At 42.0% G+C, this 26919-nt stretch overlaps 2 protein-coding genes across 2 annotated transcripts in view; both read left to right on the top strand.

Moving 5' to 3' along the window:
• The window catches only part of Znf639 (zinc finger protein 639), a 194549-nt gene that overhangs the window by 85657 nt on the left and 81973 nt on the right, over positions 1-26919 (top strand). The window lies entirely within an intron of this gene.
• Positions 1-26919, top strand: part of Pik3ca (phosphatidylinositol-4,5-bisphosphate 3-kinase catalytic subunit alpha) — a 72249-nt gene that overhangs the window by 22241 nt on the left and 23089 nt on the right. The window contains exons 2-6 of the mRNA XM_076573888.1: positions 16358-16785; positions 17246-17455; positions 19749-19999; positions 21788-22033; positions 22733-22818. Coding sequence (XP_076430003.1) covers positions 16434-16785; positions 17246-17455; positions 19749-19999; positions 21788-22033; positions 22733-22818 — 1145 coding nt within the window. The 5' untranslated portion in view covers positions 16358-16433. The remainder of the gene's footprint in view (positions 1-16357; positions 16786-17245; positions 17456-19748; positions 20000-21787; positions 22034-22732; positions 22819-26919) is intronic.

Raw genomic sequence — 26919 nt, 5'->3', positions numbered from 1 at the left:
TGTTTTTGCTTTATGGATTGTGAGATAATAAGAGCTAGAACTCTATATAAAATCATTACCCCCCCCCCCCACACACACACACTTTGCCTGACAGTATTTTTGGTTTTTGCTATTTTTGTTACGGGGTCCTCCTGGTTCCTTCTTACAGAGACATGTAGCCTTGGCTGGCCTGGAACTCCCTCTGTAGACTAGACTGACTGAACTCAAAGAGGTCTACTTGTCTCTGCCTTCGAAATGCTGGATTAAAGGTGTGTGCTATCACACCCAACATCTAGCAGTGTCTTTTAGAATTATTTGAGGAATGCATGTTGAATTAGGGACAGGTGACTTCTCCAATAAGAACTCTTTCTGGCCTAGTAGAAATAGAGAAAATTGAAAAAGCTAGTAATAAGGGCTGGGGATGTAGCTCAACAGCAGAGTACTGACCTAGCATATGTGAAGCTTTGCACTCCATCTCTAGCACCACACACACAAACAAAACGGTGATGGGAATGCTGAAAGCTCTGCTTGGAGACTGGGGACGTGCTTGGCCGTGGAGTGCCTTTGAGAAACCAGCGTAGACAAAGAACATCCCAAAGTGGTACTTTGACTTTCTACTGGGAAGTCACGTAGGGCTTATGCAGCTGTACTTTTCATTACACCAAGTGCCTTTAAAGCCTTTTTCGTTTATAAAGGTGTCTTTAAAATGAAATGTAGAATATGAGCCTACTTTTTCCCCCCAACTATTGTTGTTTGTTTGTCTTGGTGCTGGGGACTGGACGCAGGACTGCCCACATGCTGAATGCACCATGCCAGTAGCTTGACCAGCAGCTCCCTTCCTGATCTGGTCCCTACATAGGGGAACATCTAACATGGTGGAAATCAGTGTATAATTTTAGAATGTTTTGCAAGTGTATTGTGGGAACTTTGTAATATGTGCTCAGATAGGGAGAAGAGCCAGGATTTTGTCCTGGAAAGATGACATCCTGACAGGACAAAAGACCATTACTGAAAATAGCTAGGCTAAAGTCATCTTCCTGCCACCACACACCAATACAGAGAGAACAGCTCTCATAGTTGTGGAGTGTGTGACAGAGAATAGAAACATTCTGTTCCTCTCACTCACAAGAGGAATTTCTAGGCTAAATTGTTGGTTTCAATAGTAAGATTCATATTCCGACCAAAGAAAGTTTTTCTTTTCCTTTTTTTTACTCTGAGGTTAATGACTCACGTTCTCAGAATTGCGCTTTTGTGGAACCTAAAGCACCGTCGGAACTATAGCCCTGTCGGTTGGACTTTGTGATAGCATTACTCTGGGTAGACTAGTGATGCGTGGTGTGGATCCAGTTGTAACAGAGAAACCAAGACTGTTGGAGTTAGCTGATTCTAAGAGGCGTTTGGTTTGTGGTACTGGGGAGTGAATCCAGGGCCTTGAGCCTGCTAGGCAAGTGCTCTATCATTGAGACATGTTCTGGAAATTAACACTGGGAATACTTTCAAGTATGTGTGTGTGTGTGTGTGTGTGTGTGTGTGTGTGTGTGTGTGTGTGTGTGAGACCTTTTTTCCCCTATGTGCTTTGAAATTGGTGTGATTATCAAATGATAATGATACCACATGATCTGTCAGGTCATAGAGATCATTAGTGTTAACTAAGTGAAGTTGAACAGTTTCAGTTTAGCTTGAATACTGTAGTTAAGGAGTAGGGGTTTGAATGTGCTCTTTATGCAGGCACCATGGTTTATAATCTCTGGATTTTAACCCCATCAAGATAGTCCATTGCATGCTCCCCCCAGTGATTACTAAATTGGGTATGTGTATGTAAGGCTCTGCCTCTCCATTCAGCCTGTCAAAGCTAGCGACTTTCATTTCTTCACTTTAATTTTTGCATCATTCTCTTTTTGAGTTACTCTTTTGCTGCTTCTTAGAGAAAGTGTAACATTACCTTTTAAAGATCTTAAATCTTCTGTGCCTTATTTTAATTTCAGCCAAAGTTTGCTGATGAGTCGTAATAGGAGAAGGAACTAGGATAATAGCATAGTGGTATGGCAAATAGCCTGTTGAAAGGATTTTTGTCCAATGGCAGATTTTATGAGCAAGCACTTTAACTTATAGTTTGGTTAATGATCTGTTTCAGTTGGTCAGCTGAGGACATGAAGCATCAGCCAGTAAAGATGAAAGTATCCTACTAACCATCACCCATGGTTGATGATGGCCTCACCAGTTCATCATTTTCATTGCTTTTTTAAGATACAGGAACTGTCATTTCAAGATAATTGGTTCATTGTACATTAATATTAAAGTCCAAAAAAATCAGGAAACATTTGAAAGGGAAAATAAAGACTCAAGTTCTGTGATTAATTAAATAAATGCATTCTGAATACCTTGTTCGTCATGCACATTGTATGGTAGTGGTTATTTTTACATTCTAACCTTGTAAGTCTCCACATTGATGGCCGCTGTTATTCATAGACCTCCTCACACCTTGGCTGTGTGATCTTACTAAAAGTAAGCCCCCTTCCTGGTGGCACTGTTGGGAGCTGTCTGGTGTTTGCTCGCCATTTCCCTCCTTCACATCACATCTGCTCTAATGAGATGCCTGAGGATGGAAGGTGGGTCACTAGTTGGTCACTAGTTGTTTGTAGTTGAGTTTTTAAGTCATTGCTAATATGATAATCTTCGTCACTGCCAGGAAAGGAGGCAAATGGCAGGCAATTAAATAAGAATACATTAGCAGAGAAATTTTGGATTGTTCTAGCTCAGTCTCATCTCAAACTCATGATCCTTCTGCCTTGGCTTTTGGGATTGCAGGTATTTACCAACACACCTTGACCGAAAGAGAGAGCAACATAATATTAATTCTTGAAATTTCTCATACATGCATACAAAGTATTTTTTGTTTTTTTTTATCTGCATGTATGTCTGTGTGAGGGTGTTGGATCCTCTGGAACTAGAGTTATGGACAGTTGTGAGCTGCCATGTGGATGCTGGGAATTGAACTTAGGTCCTTTGGAAGATCAGCTAGTACTCTTAACCACTGAGCCATCTCTCCAGACCCCTCTCCCCCATACAGTGTATTTTGATCATATTCATCCCATACTCCTGCCAGACCCCATATCCCAAACCCTCTCAGTTTCAATTTTTTGGGGGGAGTGGTGGGATTTCGAGACAGGGTTTCTCTGAATAGCCCTGGCTGCCCTGGAACTCACTTTGTAGACCAGGCTGGCCTCGAACTCACAAGAGATCTGCCTGGCTCTGTCTCCTGAGTGCTGGGATTAAAGGCATGTGTCACCACCTCACCCAGCCAAGTCTTCTTCTTTTAGATTACTAAATCAATTTTGTCCTGCCCATACACTCATGAGTGTGAGGCCATCCGTTAGAACATGGTCTACTTATGGGGCTTTACCTTTAGTGACAACTGACTCTTCCCTCCCCCAGAAGCTATCAAGTGTCAGTAACTTCTCAACTAGAAGAGAGGCTTATGAGTCCCCCTCTCCTCTTCTAGAATGTTGACTGGCCTGATCTTGTGCAGGCCACCGCAGCTGTGGTGAGCTCATGAGTTCATTTGGCCTATCATGTTCAGATAACACTTTCACTTTGGTCCTCTTTGACCTCTGGCGCTTACATTCTTTTTGCTCTCTCTATCATATGGATATCTTATTTGTGAGTCATCACTCTATGCACACTTACTCTACATTTAGACTATTTGTGAATTTCTACATTAACCACTACCACTACACAAACAAACTTCACTAAAGAGGTCTGTGAATTGCGCTAATCTACGGGTATGAGAGATAGCAGTTTAGAGGGCAGTTTGATAGTAGGTACATTTAACAAAACAAGAGTAGTAGCTTCCCTCTTGGTAGTATGAGCTCCCCAGCTGTTGTTTCTTAGCTGGATTTATTTACAGGACCAGACTTGCATCTTTTCTTCTGGAATAGGCCTCAAGTCCATTCCAGAAGCAGTTGGTTATGCCTCTAACATCTGTGCCACAGTTGCACTCATGGGCATATTTTGCTACTCTAGTCACTAGTGTGGATCACAAGATTCACAGCTAAGTAAGACTACTAATGACCTTTTTCTCTCAAGAGTCTCTGTAGCACCTTCCAGTATTCTGAGAAGTAGCCAAGATGCTTCCTTGTCAGTATTAATTTGATTTCTCCTTGTCCTGTATCACAGTATGCAGTGTCTTCAGCAATAAGGACACACCATTATGATCTGGTGAGCCACCAAGAATACTGGTACCAGTGTATGTTACTTTAAGGCTCTCCAGAACACCTCTGACTAACAACTCAAAGGGAGGTACCCATACTTTTTATTTGGAAACCTATGGGTTCTGGAGGAAGTGTTGTCCCTTACATAAGATAACTCCAGTTAAACTCTTTTATATGAATATATGTGTGTGAATATAAATATATATGTATATGTATGAAATTTAGGAAGTTTGTAAGATAGTAGGCTTCCTGTGGATGAAAATTGGCTTTTAAAATTTTTGAAAGACATATGTGTGTGTGTGTGTGTGTGTGTGTGTGTGTGTGTGTGTGTGTGTGTGTATGTGTTTTGCCTGCAGGTATATGTGTACCACATGTGTGCTTGGTGCCTGGGGAGGTAGAAGAAGTCAGAAATGGAGTTAAGGGTGGCTGTGGGTTATGTGGGTCCTGGGAACTGAAATCTTGATACAAGAGTAGCCAAGTGATATTAACCACTGAGTCAACTCTCTAGCTCCTGAAAAGAGGCAGCTTTAAAACTGGAGTTTCTGTTACATTTCATGTCTTCTGTCCAGTGTTGATACTGTGAAGAATAAATAAATAAATATAAAATTTCATGTTTTTTTTTTTTTTTTTTTTTTTTTTTGGTTTTTCGAGACAGGGTTTCTCTGCGTAGCTTTGCACCTTTCCTGGAGCTCACTTGGTAGCCCAGGCTGGCCTCGAACTCACAGAGATCCACCTGGCTCTGCCTCCCGAGTGCTGGGATTAAAGGCGTGCGCCACCACCGCCCGGCTCAAATTTCATGTTTTATAGTCTTAAAAATAGTAGACTGTTCATGTAAGTAGACCTTTATACAATTATGTTAGGAATTGGGATTGGGAAACATTGGTTTGGGTCAATATGACATACGAAATGGGCAGATTAAGACTAACCATTAAGTGATGAGCGTCAGTGGATAGAATTTTAGTGTACGTTTGCCATGTCATTTTATACGAATGTTAAGTAATATGTTAATACATGGGCATGAGGGGAGAGTACTTAGTTACAGCTCCAACAGCCTCTGAGGAAATGGGTTCAGCACAAAGGCTGAGATTGGGATTGGCACAAATGACAGCAGCAGCAGCAGCAGCAGCAGCAAGGGTAGGTAAGAACTAGACAGAATGTCTGGGAGCTGCACACTGATGTGAAAAACAGCCATGGTCTGCTTGGAGAGCCAGAGTCCCCTTGTCTACTCGACTTCGGCATGTAGAATTACACTCTTGCCTTTTCACAAAATGCCAACAACCAGGGACTGCCCCCCTGGGATGAATAAAATTAAAAAGAGGATTTCTCCCCTTGGGTCTGGGTTTATTGTGTGTGTGAGTAGTACATTAGATGGCTATTGTTTGGCAGAAAAGGACCTTGTCCTCTCCTTGTCAGATTGATGGACACATTTGAGAAGCACTCCATGTTTTTAAGTTAATCTGGTTTGTTTGTTTCTGTTTTTAAAATTTTTATTTTTATAGCAGGGAAGATGGCCCATCAGTTAAAGGCATTTGCTGCCATGCTTAGCAATCTGAGTTCAGTCCCTGAGACCCACATAGTACAAGGTTGGCCGCAGACCTCTACGCACATGGCTGTAAGACACTCACATCCAGATATGTAACAAAACACACATGTACATAATAAATACATGAGTTAATAAAAAGATTTTATTTTCAATGACAGGTATATTTGTGTGTATGTTTGTGTACATGAGCGCAGTGCTCATGAACTCCAGAGGAGAGCATTTGATTTCAGGTAGTTGTAAGCTGCGTGAAGGGAGTGTTGGGAACCAAACTCAGCTCCTCTGCAAGAGCTCTATGCATTCTTAACTCTCTCTCCAGCCCAGCAAATCTTTATGTGAATCACTTACCAGCAGGGTTTGTTGTTGTTGTTGTTGTTGCAAACCAAATTGGTAGCATTAAGTTACACCTTTTCCTTGGCCTGGCAGTATTGGTCAACAGATCCAACACTGTGATCACAACAGTACAAGAGAAAACGTCATTCAGTTTTGGGAAACACTTAGAGCAGTGATGTGTGAATTTGTACTTTTCTCGTTTTTTTTTTTTTTTTCTCTGAGAGTGTGGGATTACAGGCACTGAAACCATCACTACTATTTATTCAACCTCAAGAAATAGGGAACTGTTGGAAAGAGTGAGCCATGATGGAGCTTTCTGACAATCCTTGATTTTTCTCCCCAAATCATTTTGGCTGCCTGGCAGATAGTACAGATGAATCTGTTGTTACTATTTGGAATGTTAATAAAAGCATGTTCCGAAACAAAAAGACCTTCTAATGGAACATGGTTAGATACAAATGGGTATCTATACTGTGTCTGCTAGAATCTTTGATGAAAGTTGCTAGCTCTGTCTTTATTGAATCACACTAGGCTGAATATCTATGAATGTAAACACATTCACAGCAGTCAAAGCCATAGATAGGTTCAATTGAGAAACCCATAGCTGACTCAAATTTCTTTTATGGTACATTATAAGGTTGGTTTGTACTCATCTTTTTTTCGTTATTAAAATCATAATATTAATCAGAGATACAGACATGCTTTTTAAATGTATATAGATATTGGAGCATATGACCCAAAGGGAGCAGTATTCAAATGTGAGCCCCAATACTGACTAAATTATGTCCTCATTTCATGGTATAAAGAAATACGATATCATTTTTAATGAAGAAAGTTAGGAAAACTGGTATGAAGCAAAGAAAAAAAAAAAAAGAAGAAGAAACTGCCCTGACTGAGGAAGTCTTCAAGATGGCAGGGCTCTCTAGCATCAGTAGTACTTGAGAAACACTGGCCCTATTAAAACAGAAACAAGGTTGCCTCTGCTTTAAACAGGACTAGATAATGTGTATTGTTCTCTCTGCTGAATAACAATGCCATTTGAAAAGTTAGAGGTTTCCAAAGCACTTGTAGGTTCTGCGGTCATTAGCCCTAGGTTTGGAGGATTTCAGAGCTGTGATCACTCTGGACTTTCTGTGGACTGGTTAGCTTTTGCCTTACACCTCTACAAGTGTTGATCTGTTGACCAATACTGCCAGGCCAAGGAAAATTTGGTTTGCAAAAAGTAAACCTGCTGGTAAGTGATTCAAATAAAGATTTGTTGGGCTGGAGAGATAGTTAAGAATGCATAGAGCCATCCGCTTGCTAGTACATGGTGTTGTTCCTAGACTGAGCTGTCAGCCACAAGGGGTCGAAGAATTGGAGCCGAAACCAAGAACAGAATCGCAGTGTCATTCCATTGGAAGGTTAATTCTTCTTTTGGGTTCTGTGTTTTGAAGTCATAATTTACCAAATCCCATCATCCTGGTCTGAAACTGTAAGTGGGCTTTCTGAAGTTGCTAGACTTATATTTCTGACTGACTGCTCTTATTTCTGTGTGAAATTAGTATGTTCTCTCTCGACTGTCTGTCTTGTTTCTTTTGCTGTTGCTTTGTCTAATACCCTGATAGTAGCTGCTTAAGGGAGAAAGGTTTATTTTATTTTTGGCGGGTAGTTCCATCATGGCGGAGAAGACATAGCATATAGGGAAGGAAAGCCTGGTGATAGATGGGAGCCAGAGGCTCACTGGTCACACAGCATCACCAGTCAGGAAGCAGAGCACAAACAGGAAGTGGGCCAGGTTATAAAGCCTCCAGGCCTGTGCCAGTGACCCGCTTCCTTCAGCATGCTGAGGGCCAAGTGTACAAATGCATGAGTCTGTGGGAGCCACTTCATGCTCCAACCACAACACTGTCCTAGGAAGATAAGAAAAGTACTCCCTAGAAAACTCTCAGTGACGTCACCATGAGAGCATTGTATATTAAGTCATGCGCTGGTATGAAATCTCTTGTCTTTTCCGCACTCTGCTGATAATTAGACTTCTCAAACCTTCTCCTGGACTGTTCTTCCTTCCCTGTTTCTACTTTTAGTACTGAGATTGACTCTAGGCCCTCATGCCTGCTAGGTAAATACTACACCCCAGAGCTATGCCCTTAACTGGGTTAATGTCTAGTCTCCTTTTGACTTAAACATACAAAATCTTAGTTTAGCCGAGGATATTAAAATTTGATTTTGCTGTTGTTACTGTCCTTGCATTTGCTTTTATTGGGAGTCAAACCCAGAACCTCAAGTATGCTGAGCCACACATTTGGCCTGTAAAATTTACATTTTCTGTCCCTCATTTCAAGATTGGGTTTAAGTTGCATTTTTAAGTTCATGATTTACCTAACAACTTAAAACCAGCATTACTCATTTGTATTTCATTAGTGGCTCTGAAGTGGTTGCTTCTGTTATCACATTAGAATCTTTTAACCTGCCTGTTCAGTCACGGTCCTAAAGTCTATATTTTAGCTGGATGTGCTGGTGCCCTGTAATCAAAGAAGCCCTGGGGATGGGTAGGAGGATCAGCAGTTCAGGGTCATTGTTTGCTGCATAGTGAGTTCAAAACCAGCCTGGGCAGCATGAAACCCTGTAAATTCTATATTTTATGCACACTGCTCACCTAGATCTTAATTGTCTTATTTAAAAAAAATTTTAACAACACACAGACACTCCCTAATTGACCTCATGTCAGGAAACCTTTGTCTTAATTGCTTTAGTAATCTCAGAAATATATTTTCATAATGCCTTTTATAGTTCTGTGAATGTGAATTTAATATAAAAACAAATTGCAACCCTTCTTAAAGACTTCACAGTTTTCTACATACTGTCATGAGAACTTGATCTCTACAGCTCTTTCTGTCTCATTGAAAGCATGTTTTCTCATGGTCAGCTTGTAAAGGTCAGTGAAGGACAGCGTTCTGAAGGAAGTGGATAGAGCATCCTTCCAGAGCTAGTGCATATCACAGCTGTCCCTCTGGACTTGCTCCAGCTCCAGCTCAGTGGCTCTTACAGAAAGGAAATCTTAGAGGCCTGCACTGGGGCTCAGAGCATGGTGCTGAAGGACACTTGCTTCCCAAGAATGAGCACGCGTGAGATGTGTTTGTAATTATACTGTTCAGCCCCTGCAGCTGGCCTCTTAGAGCACTCCACTGCTTAGGTGTCTTCCGCCTCTTCTACCATCTACTGCTGTATCTTTCCCTTCAAGCCCTTGATATTTTCTCTGGAAAAATGTCTGCAGTTTCATTTTCTACTTCTTTTTCTATTCTCTGTTTTGTTTTGTTTTCCCCTGTTTTCTGTGTCCTTATCCCCCAAATCCTGGAAAGTTCAGCATGGTTATAAATATTTTAATGAGAGTGTGTAAAGCTACAGTATAAATACCTTTAAGAGACTATGGTAACAATAAGAAAAGAAATAATTAACTCAAGGCATTTATAGTCATCTTCAAATAGGGTGATCAGACCATTGATTATTAAGCTGTATTTGAATCACACTGTTTGTATAGTGAAGGGAGTCTTTAGTTCTGGTCTAAGGCAGAACAGAGGTTCATTTGGTAATTTAAAGATTTGGAAAGTATATTTCTGTTTTCTAGTAGTAACCAGATAAAGAGATGCAATATATAAAGCTAAGCACTGTTTTCCTATTGATTTAAAAATAAAGCTATAACCTTGTCTGTCAATACATAAGAATCAGAAATGCGTACTGGTTATTCAGAAACCTTCAGCAGCTACTGTAAAAACGTGTGAAAAGAGGTCCAGAAAATACAAGGTGCTCGCTCAGAAGTTATGGCTGTTGGATGCTTAGGCTGCCGATTCAGTCTGCATAGATGTGGATAAGATTACAGATAGATGTTTCCAGATAGCTGACCTATTGTTCATAGCTTTCTGATGCAGAGAGAAATTGATTTAAAAACAACAACATGTTTTTTTTTTGTGATATATATTTTTTATTTTACAATACCATTCAGTTCTACATATCAGCCATGGGTTCCCCTATTCTCCCCCCTCCCACGCCCTCCCCTTACCCCCAGCCCACCCTCCATTCCCACCTCCTCCAGGACAAGTCCTCCCCCGAGGACTGTGATCAACTTGGTAGACTCAGTCCAGGGAGGTCCAGTCCCTTCCTCCCAGACTAAGCCAAGTGTCCCTGCATAAGTTCCTGGTTTCAAACAGCCAACTCATGGAATGAGCACAGGACTTGGTCCCACTGCCTAGTTGCCTCCCAAACTGATCAAGCCAATCAACTGTCTCACCTATTCAGAGGGCCTGATCCAGCTGGGAGCCCCTCAACCTTTGGTTCATAGTTCATGTGTTTCCATTCATTTGGCTATTTTTTTTCAATAATTGAGTAAAACTGAAATTGATTATATGCCACAGTCGTCCTAGGGACCTCCATGCTATATATATATCCTCTATGGTTCTATGGGTTGCGGTCTGATTGTTTATTTTATATCTAGAATCCACCAATGAGTGAGTACATACCATAACTGTCTTTCTGGGTTTGGGTTACCTCACTCAGGATGATTTTTTCTAGTTCCATCCATTTGCCTGCAAATTTCATGCTTTCATTGTTTTTCTCTGCTGAGTAGTACTCCATTGTACACATTGTACACATTTTTTTCATCCATTCTTCCGTTGATGGGCATCTAGGTTGTTTCCAGGTTCTGGCTATTACAAATAGTGCTGCTATGAACATAGCTGAGCATGTATCTTTATGGTATGTATCAGCATTCTTTGGGTATATGCCCAAGAGTGGGATGGCTGGGTCTTGAGGTAGTTCGATTCCTAATTTTCTGAGAAACCGCCATACTGATTTCCACAGTGGTTGTACAAGTTTACATTCCCACCAACAGTGGAGGAGTGTTCCCTTTGCTCCACATCCTCTCCAACATTGGTTGTCATTGGTGTTTTGATCTTAGCCATTCTAACAGGTGTAAGGTGGTATCTCAGAGTCGTTTTGATTTGCATTTCTCTGATGATTAAGGATGTTGAGCATTTCTTTAAATGTCTTTCAGCCATTTGTAGTTCTTGTTTTGTGAATTCTCTGTTTAGCTCTTTAGCCCATTTTTTAATTGGACTGTTCAGTGCTTTGATGTCTAGTTTCTTGAGTTCTTTATATATTGTGGAGATCAATCCTCTGTCAGATGTGGGACAACAACATGTTTTAAACATATATTCCCAAAGTCAGTCCCTCTCGCTGTGTTCACCTGTTACATAGACTCCCAGTCTACACTTGGGTACTGGTTTTGCTATTGTAAAGTGGTATCCAGCCAGACATGACTGGTAGTGTAGAAGATGATGCCGTGATGAGGGAGTTGACCTTAGCCAAGAAGTGACCGTCATGTACTGGAAACACAGTCTTCCTCCAGTCCTCAAGAGCATCAGGAGCGTTGCCTGCTGTGTGCTGCCTGGCAGCACAATGACTGAACTTGATAATGAGGAATGTGACTTGTCAGCAGAGAGGGAATGAACTACATATGCATGCTTCTAAGAAAGTAAGACTAAGGGGCTGGGGATTTAGCTCCATGGTAGAGTGCTTGCCTAGCAAGCACAAGGCCCTGGGTTCGGTTCTCAGCTCTGGGGAAAAAAAAAATAGGAAAGTAAGACTACCTTCATTTGAACAGTTTATTTACATAAGTAGAAAGTAAGGAAAGCCAATGTTCTTTTTTGTCTTTGTTTTTCAGGTAGGCGTAATAGCATTAACCTAATATAGGTATGTGAGACACAGAGGTAGGAGGAGTAGGCTGATGAGATCTTGCCTTAAAAAACACCTCTTCATAGTATAACAATGAATGTATAGTCCCAGCATTCTGACAACATTCTGACTGTTCAGTGATGTATCCCCGTGTGTAGTAGCACATACCCATAATCCAAATACTTAGGAGGCTGAGGCAAGAGGACTGTGAATTTGGGATCATTTCGGACTGGTAGTGAGTTAATGGCCAGCCTGGGGTATATAATGAGAACATTGTGTCAAAAAGCAAAGGATAGAATACATGTGTAGGGCCATGGATTTCATCTCCAGCAGCCTCCTTAAATGAAAGTCTATTTCCTAATGGTCACATCTCTGATCTTTGGTTTAAGTAGTGCCTACACCCCAAAGGATCATTGCCAGGATAGCTGGAAAATGTTAGTTGTGAGGTCCTTTTGCCTTCTCTGCCCTTCCATGTGTGAGCTTGTGGGTTAGCAGTTTAGTTCTGAATGAGAACACGAGAAGGCAGAAAACATCAAACAGATAGTATGTCTTGGCTGCTGTGTGGTTATTTCTGTGATGCTAGTCAGTCCCTACTTTACAGAATCCTGAAGGGGTTTACGGCTATGATTGCATTTCTTGTCCATGAAAAGAGAGAGTTAAACTGTGAAGTTTGTTACCTATAACCATACCATTGTACAGTAAGCAATAAAATCAATAACCGGTCTGTCCTGTTAGCCTTTTTTAGTCCTAGAAAACATGAAATTCTGGGTTATTGTATAAATGGATGTTCCGATGGTTCTAGCACCATTCAGCAAAGAACCGTAAACAGCTGCTGTTTTAGTGTGGTTTGGTTTGGTTTCTATTTGAACTTTTTTATGCTTGCAGAAAGTCAGTACTCACTCATTTGGTATTTTCTTTTCGGGGAAGAGTTAAATATATACTTTAAACCTCCACTTAAGTCACTTCAGTAATTGTGCACATGGATTTGATTTGTCTGGTCTTTTTACTAGGCCATGATTTTTTTTTTTAAGCACAGGAAATACATGGGGCTGGATAAATACTTGAGTGGGTACGTGTGCTTGCCTCACCAACATGAGGACCTGAGTTTGAGCACTACACCCACAATAAACTACACATGCTGGGAAGCTGACAGGCACATCCCTGGGGTTTGCTGGCCAGCCAGCCTAGCCTGCTCTCTAGGTCAGTGTGAGACCCTCTCAACTGAAGTGGAGGGTAACTAAGGACAACAGCAACGCCACCCTCTGTCCCCCATCCAGGTGCATGTGCACCTGCACACAATTAAATAAAGCAGGAGAGAGACAATAATTAGAGGATGTAAGCAGAACTCAAGGGAGGCCATTTAGGTCTTAGAAGTAGTCTGCTAGGGTACTGAGAATGGGAATGAAGGTGGGTCGGACACTAAGTAAAGGAGCTTAGGGTAGGTTCGATGTTGGTGGGCCGAACCTGAGGAATCGGGGAGTGACAGGTTTCTAGATTGTGTCATGCCCCTTCCTTCCTTCCCTGTGCCACTCCTCTGTTTCTGTGCTGTGTTCTGTGGGCTGCCTTCCTTCCCTCACTCCACTGAGTCAGCTGGGTGCACTCTGTTTATAGAAACTGCCCGCCGTAGCCTTCCTTCTGCTCTGGAATTCTGACTGTAATTAGCATCACACATACCAGTGACCTTCACACTCTGGAGTTCATCTTCTGAGGGGCAGAAAAGGACATCTCTCTTAGTCTTCCTCACCTACTGTGGTGGTTTGCATAAAAATGGCCCCCATAGGCTCATAGAGAGTGGCACTATTAGGAGGTGTGGCCTTACTGGAGGAAGTGTGTCACTGGGGATGGTCTTTTAGCTTTCAAATGCTCAAGCCAGGCCCAGTGTCCCTCTCTCTTCCTGCTGCCTGCCGATCCAGAAGTCGAACTCTCAGCTCCTTCTCTAGAACCATGTCTCCTTGCATGCTCCCATGTTTCCCGCCATGAGGATAATGGACTGAACCTCTGAACTGTAAGCCAGCCCCAATTAAATGTCTATTTTATAAGAATTGCTGTGGTCCTGGTGTCTCTTCAGAGCAATAAAACCCTAACTAGGACACCTACCCAGTACCCAGCATGGTACCCAACACAGGACCAACACCCTTGGTGAAGAAGCAGTGTCACTTATAGCTACCTTGTGCTGCTACTAAGTGCTACACAATAGGGTGGCCACATCAGCAGGATGTCTGGGGCTTTTCCCATTCGTTTCTGTAGTTGCACTTTCCTTTTTAAATTTTTATTTCACCTTCACCTTAATGTTTGTCTGTGCACCATGTGCATGGCTGGTGCCCATGGAGGCCAGAGGAGGGAGTCTGCTCTCCTGCAATTACAGATGGTTATGAGCCTCTCTGGGCTGGGAACTGAACCTGGGTCCCCTGCAAGAAGAGCTTGTGCTCTTAATTGCTGAGCCATCTCTCTAGCCCCTCCACTTTCTTTTTCATTTTGCATCTCCTGCTTTGCTTTTGTGGTACTTAACTTAACAATTTCACTTACTGAATGAAAGAAACTATGTAAGAGCAGGAAGTTAACTTGTGTTTTCTCTTAAGATGGGACTCGGAGGGGCTTGGGGTTGGGGGATACGCACGTGTGCATGGCACGAGTGTGGTCGGAGGACAGCTCTGGGAGCTGGTCTGTGGGGTCAGGGACTGACCTCGGGGCATCAGGTTGGCATGGCAAGCACTTGGGGCCACTGAGCAGTGTTGGTGGCTCTGAGCTTGTGCAGTTGAAGGGTTTCAATGGCATCTTCCAAATGAGCCCTCAGAACTGCTGTCGTCTAAAACGGAGACTCTTTCAAATCCTTCGTAGTTATAACTACTTAGCCAGAAGTGAGGGAAACATTGTACTAACACGGAGTCATAGTTCCCTCAGTGTCTAAAACAGTCGGTCTCAAGAGTATAAAGATGGTACAGATTAATCATCGTGCTTCAGGGAAAATCCTTGATATTTTGTTTTTGACAGTATACTTAAATCATTGTTTAAAAATATAATGGGGTGGGTGGTGTGATGGCACACACCTTTAATCCCAGCACTTAGGAAGCAGAGGCAGTCAGATCTCTGAGTTAGAGGCTAGCCTGGTCTATAGAGCGAGTTCCAGGTCAGGAAGGGCTACACAAAGAAACCCTGTCTCCAAAACAAAACAAAACAAACCCGTGAGGGGCCAGAGAGGTGGACTTTCATCTAAGCACACTTGCTGCTCTTGCAGAGAACAAGAGTTCACTTCCTGGCACCAAGTCAGGCAGTTAAAATACCCTTTAAAAACAGACTGGAAGCCAGGCCTTATGCCACACACCCTAAGCCCCAGCACTCAGGTGGAAGCAGAAGCATTAGAACACAAGGAAGGCTAGTTCTGGCTATATCGCAAATTCAAGACCAGCCTGGACTACTTCACCTTAGACTTTTTCTCAGACAATCCAAACCTCAGAGTACTCTAAAAATATCACTTGGACAAAAAACAATCCCACCACCAATAGAAAGGAAATTATAGGGGGCCTGGAGAGATGGCTCTTGAGTTAAGAGCATACTGTTCTACCAGAGGACCAAGTTAGATTTCTAGCACCCACATCAGGTGGCTCACAACTGTCTATAACTCCAGCTCAAGGGGATCTGTCACCTCTGACCTACATTCACATGCACATATCACACAGACATACACATATATACATGGTTTAAATAATAAAAAAATATTTAGCCAGGCAATGGTGGTGCACACCTTTAATCCTAGCACTTGAAAGGCAGAGGCAGGCAGATCTCTGTGAGTTTGAGACCAGCCTGGTCTACAGAGCTAGATCCAGGACAGGCTCCAAAGCTACACGGAGAAACCCTGTCTCAAAAACAAAACAAATAAATAAATAGATATATAAAAATATTTAAGGGAAATTAGAAAGATTAAGATAGAAAGATTAAGCCATTTAATTTCACATTACTAAATATGCTGGGGGAAGAGTAGAGAAGGAAAAATATTTGCATTTTTCTGGGCTGTACTTATATTTAAAATAAACCTCAAAGTTCCACAACAAGTCTGTTGCATCATAAAATGATGAAGAATGATAGATGTGACAGAACCCATCTCTGTGTATGCCAGGCAAGGGCTCTACTACTCCACCATATCCCCAGTCTGTTAAGTGTTGATTTGTCCTTGAGACAGTCTTGGTAAACTTTCCAGGCAAGCCTTGAACTGCAATCCTCCTGCCTCACCCAGAGTACCTGAGATTGCAGGCCTGCACCTGGTGAGATGAGACTATTTGGTTGTTGAGTTACAGCTTGTTTATTCATTCTTTCCATTGTCTCTGTTTTTATGAGACCCAGCTTAGAAAGTCTATTCAGTATTTTAAAAATTTCATTAACTGTAATTAAATGCAAGTTGTTTTAGTAGCTACTGTAATAAATTCTTTATAGCATAGTTTAGAGCAACAGTCTAGATTAAAACACATAAGTTATTATTGCTCTGATCGTTCAGACAACAGGAAGTGAGCAACTGCATTTCACAGTGCGGACATCATTGTAGGCTCAGGAGCTGCTGCTCTCTAACAGGTGGTTTTTTTCTCTTGTTCAGGGCACTGTTTGGGGACAGCCATATCTCTGATTCCGTAAAGCGGTTTTCTATGTAAAGTTTGCAGAGGATCAGAACAATGCCTCCACGACCATCGTCAGGTGAACTGTGGGGCATCCACTTGATGCCCCCACGAATCCTAGTAGAATGTTTACTCCCAAATGGAATGATAGTGACTTTAGAATGCCTCCGTGAGGCTACACTAATCACCATCAAACATGAACTGTTCAAAGAAGCCAGGAAATACCCTCTGCATCAGCTTCTGCAAGATGAATCTTCTTACATTTTCGTAAGTGTTACCCAAGAAGCAGAAAGGGAAGAATTTTTTGATGAAACAAGACGGCTTTGTGACCTTCGGCTTTTTCAACCTTTTTTAAAAGTAATTGAACCAGTAGGCAACCGTGAAGAAAAGATCCTCAATCGAGAAATTGGTATGATATAATTTTCAGCTAATTGACATTGTCATTGCTAAACTGCAAATAACTGGCATCTACTCTTTGTTTTATTATTAAGATACTTTGTCTGAATCAATACCTTTGTAATCTTTAAGTAGATTTCTTACAAAATCTAAAGTAGTTTTTTTTACCACTGAGCTGTAGAATATTGTAACACTTTGATATTCTGTAGGGTTTTCCTTAAGAAATACAATTGGGAGAAGGCCTTAGATCTGTTAGAGCGAAGTTTTATTACTCTGTAAAAAAGCTGATAATGATTCTATTATAATATTAATATGTGTATGGAAAATACATATATTTAAAATGCTTAAGGCTTCATCAACTCTTAAAAATAAATTCATAGAAACTTCTTGACTCTTAGGCTTTTCCAAATGTGTGCAGTTCTCTGTAAGAACCACATCAGCCCTTCATTCTTTATAAATATCTTATTTTTTAGGTTTTGTTATTGGCATGCCAGTGTGTGAATTTGATATGGTTAAAGATCCAGAAGTCCAGGACTTCCGAAGGAACATTCTGAATGTTTGCAAAGAAGCCGTGGATCTGCGGGATCTCAACTCGCCTCACAGCAGAGCAATGTATGTCTACCCTCCAAATGTAGAGTCCTCCCCAGAATTGCCAAAGCACATCTACAACAAGTTAGATAAAGGTAAGGAGATGGCCATGCAGAGAGAGCCCTTGTCACTGCGCTGGTTTCGTCTGCACAGTTGGTTTTGGCTGGCTGGATGACCGGCTTGAAGGCAAGGACTGCTGACCATGAGAGTCAGTACTAAGTGTGAACGATTCTCTATCACTGAAGAACTGAGTTTGGAATTCACTGCTGCACAGAATGTGAACAGAAGTAGAGCTGATTATCTTTTTTTAACAATTAAAACCAGAAGGAGCTGCCTTACACCTACAAGGTGTGGGTTTGATCCCCAGCACCACCAAAAAAAGAAGGAAAAGACTTCATAAAAACAGGCACAGATTCGGACACTTTAATGCTCTGTCCTGTGACAGGAAGACACTGTCACGCATCACTGTGTCTTTGGCTTTTCTAAAGATCAGTTTCAAGAAGTTTCTGCTCTGTTCCTCTAACCATAACCAGAAACAATGTCCTATTAATCTGACTGACCAGAGGTGAAGGTACAGTGTCTGGTTAACCTGACTGACTGAGGTGAAGGTCTGGTGGGAAAGGCAATGCTCACATCTGGCAGACTGTCACACAACATCCTAGGCTCCTTCCTGACTGACATAGGGGATCACTGAGAACCCAAGGCTGAGCTCATTTCCACTTGAAACTGCCAAGACGCACTTCACAGAGCGACTTGAGAGGCTTCCCAAGTTTGAGAGTCGGTAAACTACTCCAAGGAAAGAGAGCTCCATCGTTAGAATGGGGCAAAGATGGAGGAGTCGGCGAATAAATGAGAAAGGGACAAGGAATCTTCCTTTCCATACCTTCACCTCTGGTCAGTCAGGTTAACCAGACACTGTACCTTCACCTCTGGTCAGTCAGGTTAACCAGACACTGTACCTTTACCTCTGGTCAGTCAGGTTAACCAGACACTGTACCTTCACCTCTGGTCAGTCAGGTTAGCCAGATACTGTACCTTCACCTCTGTCAGTCAGGTTAACCAGACACTCTACCTTCACCTCTGGTCAGTCAGGTTAACCAGACACTCTACCTTCACCTCTGGTCAGTCAGGTTAACCAGACACTCTACCTTCACCTCTGGTCAGTCAGGTTAACCAGACACTGTACCTTCACCTCTGGTCAGTCAGGTTAACCAGACACTGTACCTTCACCTCTGGTCAGTCAGGTTAACCAGACACTGTACCTTCACCTCTGGTCAGTCAGGTTAACCAGACACTGTACCTTCACCTCTGGTCAGTCAGGTTAACCAGATACTGTACCTTCACCTCTGTCAGTCAGGTTAACCAGACACTGTACCTTCACCTCTGGTCAGTCAGGTTAACCAGACACTCTACCTTCATCTCTGGTCAGTCAAGTTAACCAGACACTGTACTTTCACCTCTAGTCAGTCAGGTTAACCAGACACTCTACCTTCACCTCTGGTCAGTCAAGTTAACCAGACACTGTACCTTCACCTCTAGTCAGTCAGGTTAACCAGACACTGTACCTTCACCTCTAGTCAGTCAGGTTAACCAGAAACTGTACCTTCACCTCTGGTCAGTCAGGTTAACTAGACACTGTACCTTCACCTCTGGTCAGTCAGGTTAACCACACATCATACCTTCACCTCTGGTCAGACAGGTTAACTAGACATCATACCTTCACCTCTGGTCAGTCAGGTTAACCAGACACTCTACCTTCACCTCTGGTCAGTCAAGTTAACCAGACACTGTACCTTCACCTCTAGTCAGTCAGGTTAACCAGACACTGTACCTTCACCTCTAGTCAGTCAGGTTAACCAGACACTGTACCTTCACCTCTAGTCAGTCAGGTTAACCAGAAACTGTACCTTCACCTCTGGTCAGTCAGGTTAACTAGACACTGTACCTTCACCTCTGGTCAGTCAGGTTAACCACACATCATACCTTCACCTCTGGTCAGACAGGTTAACTAGACATCATACCTTCACCTCTGGTCAGTCAGGTTAACCAGACACTCTACCTTCACCTCTGGTCAGTCAAGTTAACCAGACACTGTACCTTCACCTCTAGTCAGTCAGGTTAACCAGACACTGTACCTTCACCTCTGGTCAGTCAGGTTAACCAGACACTGTACCTTCACCTCTAGTCAGACAGGTTAACTAGACATCGTATCTTCATCTCTGGTCAGTCAGGCCCACTAAACATTCTATCCTCACCTCTAGTCAGTCAGGTTAACTAGACATCACATCTGGTTGTAGCTGTAAGAACAGAGTGAAAACGTCTCGAAACCTGTCTTCAGAGAAGTGAAGTGGACGCAGTGATTCATCCTACAGTGTTTTCTTGTTACAGGACAGATCATTGTGGTGATTTGGGTAATCGTCTCTCCAAACAATGACAAGCAGAAGTACACCCTGAAGATCAACCATGACTGTGTGCCAGAGCAAGTCATTGCGGAAGCCATCAGGAAGAAGACTCGGAGTATGCTGCTGTCCTCTGAGCAGCTGAAGCTCTGTGTTTTAGAATACCAGGGCAAGTACATTCTGAAGGTGTGTGGCTGTGATGAATACTTCCTAGAAAAATATCCTCTGAGTCAGTACAAGGTGAGTAATGTGTACCCACATCAGGGCTGCATATGTTCTTAGCACATACTTTTGATGATTAATAGTTAATATTAGCAAACAATTTGTAAGCTTATTTATTAGCTTATTTTAATTTTGCTTCATACTAATAGTGAGTTTCATTGAAATGAGATTTTCCTTTGTGAGTTGTATCTTTTTGGTTTGTTTTGTTTCTGCCACTACCAGAGATTAAACCTAGGACCTCACGAAGACCAGCCGAGTCTTCTACCACTGAACTCTATCCTGCAGTGGTCATTTATGACATGCATGTATATTGTGTGTTTCGATCCTGTTCGACCCCAGATCTTCACCTCTAGTCAGTCAGGTTAACTAGACACTGTACGTCGATGGATGAGTGAGTTTTCCCTTTGATCCCCTTGCTTTCAACCAGTCCCCCCTCTGTTTAAGTTTATGTTTAAATGTTGTAATTATTTGAAAGTCTGAAGATGAAACAGTTATACTAACCACAAAATAGAAAGTATTTCATGACCTCCTTGCTCCCCAGTAATGATATTGGGACAGTGTTAAAGTAGAATCTTGGTCTATTAAGATCACTACTGACCTTTCTCCTCTTTCTCTGTCTACTGAATAAGTCCCTTTGAGAAGTCCCTTTTGAGAAGCAGTAGCATGTGCACACCAGTCACTGTTTATAATACAGACCCTGGCCTTCAGTTGCTGATAGGTGGGGGAGTAGGGAGTTAGGATGTGAATAGAGTAGCATAGATCAAAAATCTGTATCCTGGGGGCCAGCAAGATGCAAGGAGAGAACCAACTTGAAACTTCCTTTGAACTTCATGCATGCTCTATGACACCATGTACATTAATAAGTAAATGTAATTTTTAAAAAATCTTCGTCTTGGACTTGGGGAGATGGATCAGTTGCTTTGGAGTACAAGTCTGAGGAGGACCTATGTTTGGATCTCTAGCTCCTATGTAAGAGCCAGGCTTGGCAACCTGGGTCTGGCATCTCAACACTAGAGAGGCGGAGACAGAGGGATCCCTGAAGTTCTCTGGACAGCCAGCCTGGTCCTTGGTCAGCTCCATGTTCAGGAGACACCCTCTCTCAATAAAATCAAGTGGAAAGTGATTGAGGAGGACACCTGACCTTGAACTCTGCACACACATCCTGCTAGTTCAAAACACATACCAATACATTTTAACATTTTTTAATATTGCTATAACTCTGAGTCTCGTTTACTTATTTTTGTTGTTTGGAATTTTGTTTGTTCGAGGCAGGGTCTCATATAGCCCAGGCTGGCTTCAAACTGGCTACATAGCTAAGAATGACCTTAAACCCTCATCTTCCTCCGTCCACTCCCCACGTGCTAGCTTTCCAGTGTAGGTGACATACCAGCTCATTTATGGGGCTTTATTGTTTCAGTAAAATAAATGTTTCTCAGGAATTGTGGGGGCAGGTGGAGGGGGGGCTTCATTGTGACATATGACATAGACTGTCAGGCCTACCAGAGGAAGCTGCTCTTCCCTTACAGTGATCATTTCTGACCCTTGTGTTGAGTGTTTGCAGTTAGGGGTAAAATGACAATTTGTCAAAAGTTGACCCTAGTTTTTTACTTTATAGATATATTCAGAAGCTCTTTGAAACTAATTCCACTTTAATAGATAAACAGCTGCTAACAAGTGTGGTCTGTGTTTACTTTTTAAAATTCCCTTTGGAAATCATTGTGTAAATGCTCACAGCATTCCTACATGCTGTCTTGGGCATGTAGGACCTTATGGAAATGGCTCCCTCCCTCCTCCGATCTCTTGCAGTACATAAGAAGCTGTATAATGCTCGGCAGGATGCCCAACTTGATGCTGATGGCCAAGGAAAGCCTCTACTCTCAGCTGCCGATGGACAGCTTCACGATGCCGTCATACTCCAGGCGCATCTCCACAGCCACGCCGTATATGAACGGAGAGACATCTACAAAATCCCTCTGGGTTATAAATAGTGCACTCAGAATCAAAATTCTTTGTGCGACCTATGTAAATGTAAATATTCGAGACATTGATAAGGTAAGGTCAAATGCTGATGTTTACTCTATAAAAGTCATTTTTGTATTAGCCTAATTTAAGCACTATAAACTATTGATCTGTGGTAGTTTTTCAGATGACTAAAAACACAAGTCTCAGAAAAATATAAATGAGTCATGAATCCTGTTTGAGTTATACCTGCCTCAGCTTTCACACAGCTTTGGTTCTATCTATAATTGTGATATCCATAACTGTAGGCTTTTTAAAGTAAAAAGTGTTACAGTCTGTTCAGTTACAAACAGTGATCTGACCTAAAGTGGGGCTTTTTTATAGTCTTTATTTAATCCCACTATGTGAAAGTCTTGACATCTCATAACAGAGCTGTTAATATTTTGGGGAACTATTCTTCTAGCTTCAGGAATTTGAAGTAATACCTGACACCAGCTTACCTTGGAAAAATGAAGGCCTCTGTGTTTTATGCATAGTGCCATCCGCTTGTGGCTGTTAACTTCCTAGTGGTCAGAGGCCCCATCATTAGTGGGTAAAAACAACAGTTAATTGTAAATTTATACCAAGAAACCTTATGAAGAAAACATGATTCTCTTATTTACATCAGTTAAATTAAAATTTTGTAGTGCTGGGTTCTCTTGAGTGTTCCTATGCCTGTATATAAGTGTGTGTGTCTGTGTGTGTACACTAGATATATATATAGTGTACATTTTCCTCCTTTCTTTGTTTTAGATCTATGTTCGAACAGGTATCTACCATGGAGGAGAACCCTTATGTGACAATGTGAACACTCAAAGAGTACCTTGTTCCAATCCAAGGTAAGAGGGTGCTTGGACATGCTTCATGTCATTCATCTGATGCAAGCTACCTGCATTTCCGTTATTTACATAGAGAACATAAGGACTTCTGTGACTTACTCTTTCAGATTTTATCCATAAGGTTTTCTTGCTTCACTCTTGTCGCTGTTTCAAGGAGTGAAGGGAACATGTCAAAGTCTTGTTCTTGATGAATAAGTAAAGACCTGAACTCTAAGGCCATCTCCTCCATATGCTTCCCAAGAACACAGTTATCGGGTCTTTGAGAAAAGGCAGTTTTACTGTGGGAAAGCAAGCTGCTGGGCACCTTGGACTCATTCTTGCTTAGATATGATGAGGAAATGGAAGGTGGTCCAGAGCTTGCAGACCTCCTGTTTCTTTGTCTGTGAGCTATTTGAGGATAAGAGTCAACCCCTTGATTTCCTATCAGTAGAGTTCCAGGAGAACTTAGCTGACACCAGAAGGTGTCAGTATGAATGCAGCAGAGCTCACAAGTGAGACCTCAGGAGGCAATTCACAAGGAAGGGAGACTGAGTTCTCATGGTCAAAACAAATGCCGTTTTTGTTACTACATTTCCAGAGTTCATGACTCTCCTGGAGCCTAGGACAAGGTCAGGGAGATGGTCACTTGTCTATCAGCATGAGCAGAGCAGTGGCCACCTTACCTGAGCCGTAGGAGGTCAGTCAGGGCATCATTGAGGTTAGATGGTACACATGGCATCTGAGAGTCCTTAAAACAACAGTTCAAACAAATGCCCACTCACATTTCCTGTTTGCCAAAGTAGTGGGTGTGCTGGTTGTAGGTGATTACAAGAAAAAAAAGCTTCAGTATTTTTGAGGACATTGTAGACAGTCTTTTTACAAATTGAAGAAAATTTACAAACCCACAAATCCAAAGAATTCCTGGAGCCTCAAGGAGAGGCTTCAGAAAATCTGTCCTGGTTGTTTGAGAACCAAGAGGAAGACTTTTAGGAAAATTAGAAGGAAAACTTCATAGTACTTGGCTACAATGTTGATATTTGGAAAATAAAAGTAACTGTTTAAGGCAGCTGATGTGTGCATGCATTGTTTTTCCAGAGCTAGAGGAAGGATGATCAGGAGTTCAACTTTATCTCCAGCTACATAGTAGCTCAAAGCTAGCCTGGGTTGCATGAGCCCTTCTGACCAACAGACAGACACGTTCTACAGTTCTTATGTTCATCTGCACCTCACTAAATTTCTGGTTAGGGACTCAAGAGATGGTTCAGCACTACTGCTGTTATCAACATTTACATTGGGCAGCTCCAGCTTCCGGGGATCCATCACCCTCTTCTGGCCTCTGCAGGCACCTGAACTCATATGTATACACCCCCAGACAGACAGACAGATACATACACACACACACACACACACACACACACACACACACACACACACACACACACACACACACACGTATCTTTTAAAAAAAGAAAAGAATTCTCAGCCAGGGGGTGGAGATGGCACATGCACTTAGGCAAAGACAGGAGGATCTCTGAATTGGAGGCCAGCCTGGTCTACAGAGTGAGTTCCAGGACAGCCAGGGCTACACAGAGAAACTTTGTCTTGAAAACAAACAAAAATTATCTTTTTAAAGTAGAAGTTAAATCTCTGTGGTAGTAATATGAAATGTTATTAAATTCTTTAACTTTCTCCATTTATAAAAATAAAGATCAGAAATAAATCTGAAATTATTAGAGAGTTAGGAGTATAGACTTGGAAAACATTGAGATTTATTTTTGTGTGTGAGTGTTTGCCTGAATGTATGTCTGTTCAGTGTTGCTGGAGGTCAGAAATGGCAGTCGGTTTCCCTGGGACTGGACTTAACAGGCGGTTGTAAATTGCTGCCATGTGGGTACTGGGAACTGAACATGAGTTCTATGCAAGAGCAACAAGTGCTCTTAACTGCCAAGTCTTCTCCCCAGCCCTATTTTAAAAAATTAATTATTTTATTTTTGAGGGTCTCACTCTGTAGCTCTGACTGACCTTGAGCTCATAGAGGTCCCCTGCCTCCTGAGTGCTGGGATTAAAGGCGTTCACTGACCACCACAGCAGACGTTGAAAACTCGTGACAGGGGAGCAGGGAAGGGTGTTCGCAACAAAGCCTGCTGATCTGATGAGGTCCCGGCCCACATGAGGAAAGGAGAACTGACTCCCAGAAGTTGTTCTTGGACCTTCACATGCACATACAATAAATATAATAAAAAACATTTAATGCAATAGATATATTAAAAACATTTAACACACAGTTAATAATGTTTAGGAAAAAAGAAGACTTTTACTGAGATTTTTGGCTCAGTATTTGTGCTTTTCATATACCGGGTGATACTGATATTTTATGATTTTTTTTAATACATATACAGTTATTTTTCAGAAAAAGCAATCAATTTGGACTACATTTATTAAACTATTTCTTAAAAGTAACTTGGGCTGGGCAGTAGTGGCACTTGCCTTTAATCCCAGCACTCGGGAGGCAGAGGCAAACAGATCTCTGTGAGTTCAAGACCAGCCTGGTTACAGAGCGAGATCCAGGAAAGGTGCCAAAGCTACACAGAGAAACCCTGTTTCAAAAAAACAAAAAAACAAGTAACTTGGGGGAGGAGGCTAGAGAGATGTTTCAGTGATTAAGCTCTTTAATAGAAGTATGTGTATGTATGTGTTTGCCTGCATGTATATATGTGCATGCCTAGTGTCCCTGGAGGCCAAAAGAGTGCATCTGATCCCCAGGAGCTGGAGTTACAGTTGTGAGCTGCCATGTCATGTGGTTGCTGGGAATTAAACCTGGGTCCTCTGCAAGAACAGCCAGTGATCTACTGCTGAGCCATCTCTCCATCCCTAGTTAAGAACTCTTGCTGTGCAATCACGACAGGAATTAAGATCTCAGCACGTGTGTCTATAATTCCAGTTCCAAGAGAGGTGGAGACAAAGGATTGCTGAGGCTTCCTAGCTTTCAGCCTAGCTGACTAAAGAAGAGCTCTAGGTTCAGGAAGAGACCCTGTTTCAAAGGAGTGGACAGAAGTTGATGTAGAATAAATAACACTCACCTTTTGTTCCCCTCATGCATTCATACACACATGAGCAAGTATGCTCATGTAACCATATATGCACACATAAGTAAGTCTGTAGAAAATAAATAACCTGGTGTGTTTTGCAGTAGATGTTAGAGAAACGAGTGCGCTAGTTCCACTGGACCTAGGGACAGAGTTCTCTGAGAGTGCGGAGGGCACTTCCCATTCACAGTGTGCTAGTTCCACTAGGCCTAGGGACAGAGTTCTCTGAGAGTGCGGAGGGCACTTCCCATTCATAGTGTATGTGCAGTTTGGGAAATTTCAAACTAATCAAGTCTTAAGTAGATATAAGTCAAGTGTGTCTTCTCACCCCCAAATAAACAGATAAAATTTAAAATACTTTGTCTTGGGTGGGGGTGGGGGAGACATGCTGACAAATGGAAGCCAAAGATTATAACCCTGGGTTTCATTCTCCACAGGCCCTCCACCTTTTCCTTGAAACATTCATTGGCCTGTAACTTCTCAAGTAGGTTAGCAAGGCCCAGGGATCCACCTGTCTTTGCCTCCCTGGTGCTGAGATTGAAAGTGCACGCCACCCCATCTGGCCTTTAATCACACAAGGCTTGCAGGGAAGCATTTTACTGACAAAACCGTTTCCCAGCTTTGTGTATATCCTTCATTTTATTTATTTTATTTATATGCTGACTTATTTAGATCCGGGAGTTGTTCTAAATGAAACTGATTACGTATAAAAATAAATATAACAATAATCATTAGCCAGTTCCCATTAGCTAGTTTCTCTTTTCTATTTGGTTAGATTTTAATAAGTCAAATTTTATTTTGTTTGCATAACACATACATGCATAAAAATATACAGATCATGAGGGCTAGGGAGATGGTTCATTGGGTAGAGTGCTTGCTATTTAAGTGTGCTGTTCTGAATTCAGATCTGCAGCACCTACATAAAAGCCTAGGTGAGACGATGCAAGTCTGTCATCCCAGATCCCAGCACTGGGAGATACAGAGACAGGTAGATCTTGGGGGCTCACTGTCCCAGCTGTAGAGCTAAAGTGGGTAG

The sequence above is a fragment of the Peromyscus maniculatus genome, chromosome 6 (assembly GCF_049852395.1).
Source record: "Peromyscus maniculatus bairdii isolate BWxNUB_F1_BW_parent chromosome 6, HU_Pman_BW_mat_3.1, whole genome shotgun sequence".
In the NCBI taxonomy this organism is placed as follows: domain Eukaryota; kingdom Metazoa; phylum Chordata; class Mammalia; order Rodentia; family Cricetidae; genus Peromyscus; species Peromyscus maniculatus.
This window is presented reverse-complemented; position numbering and strand designations above follow the sequence as displayed.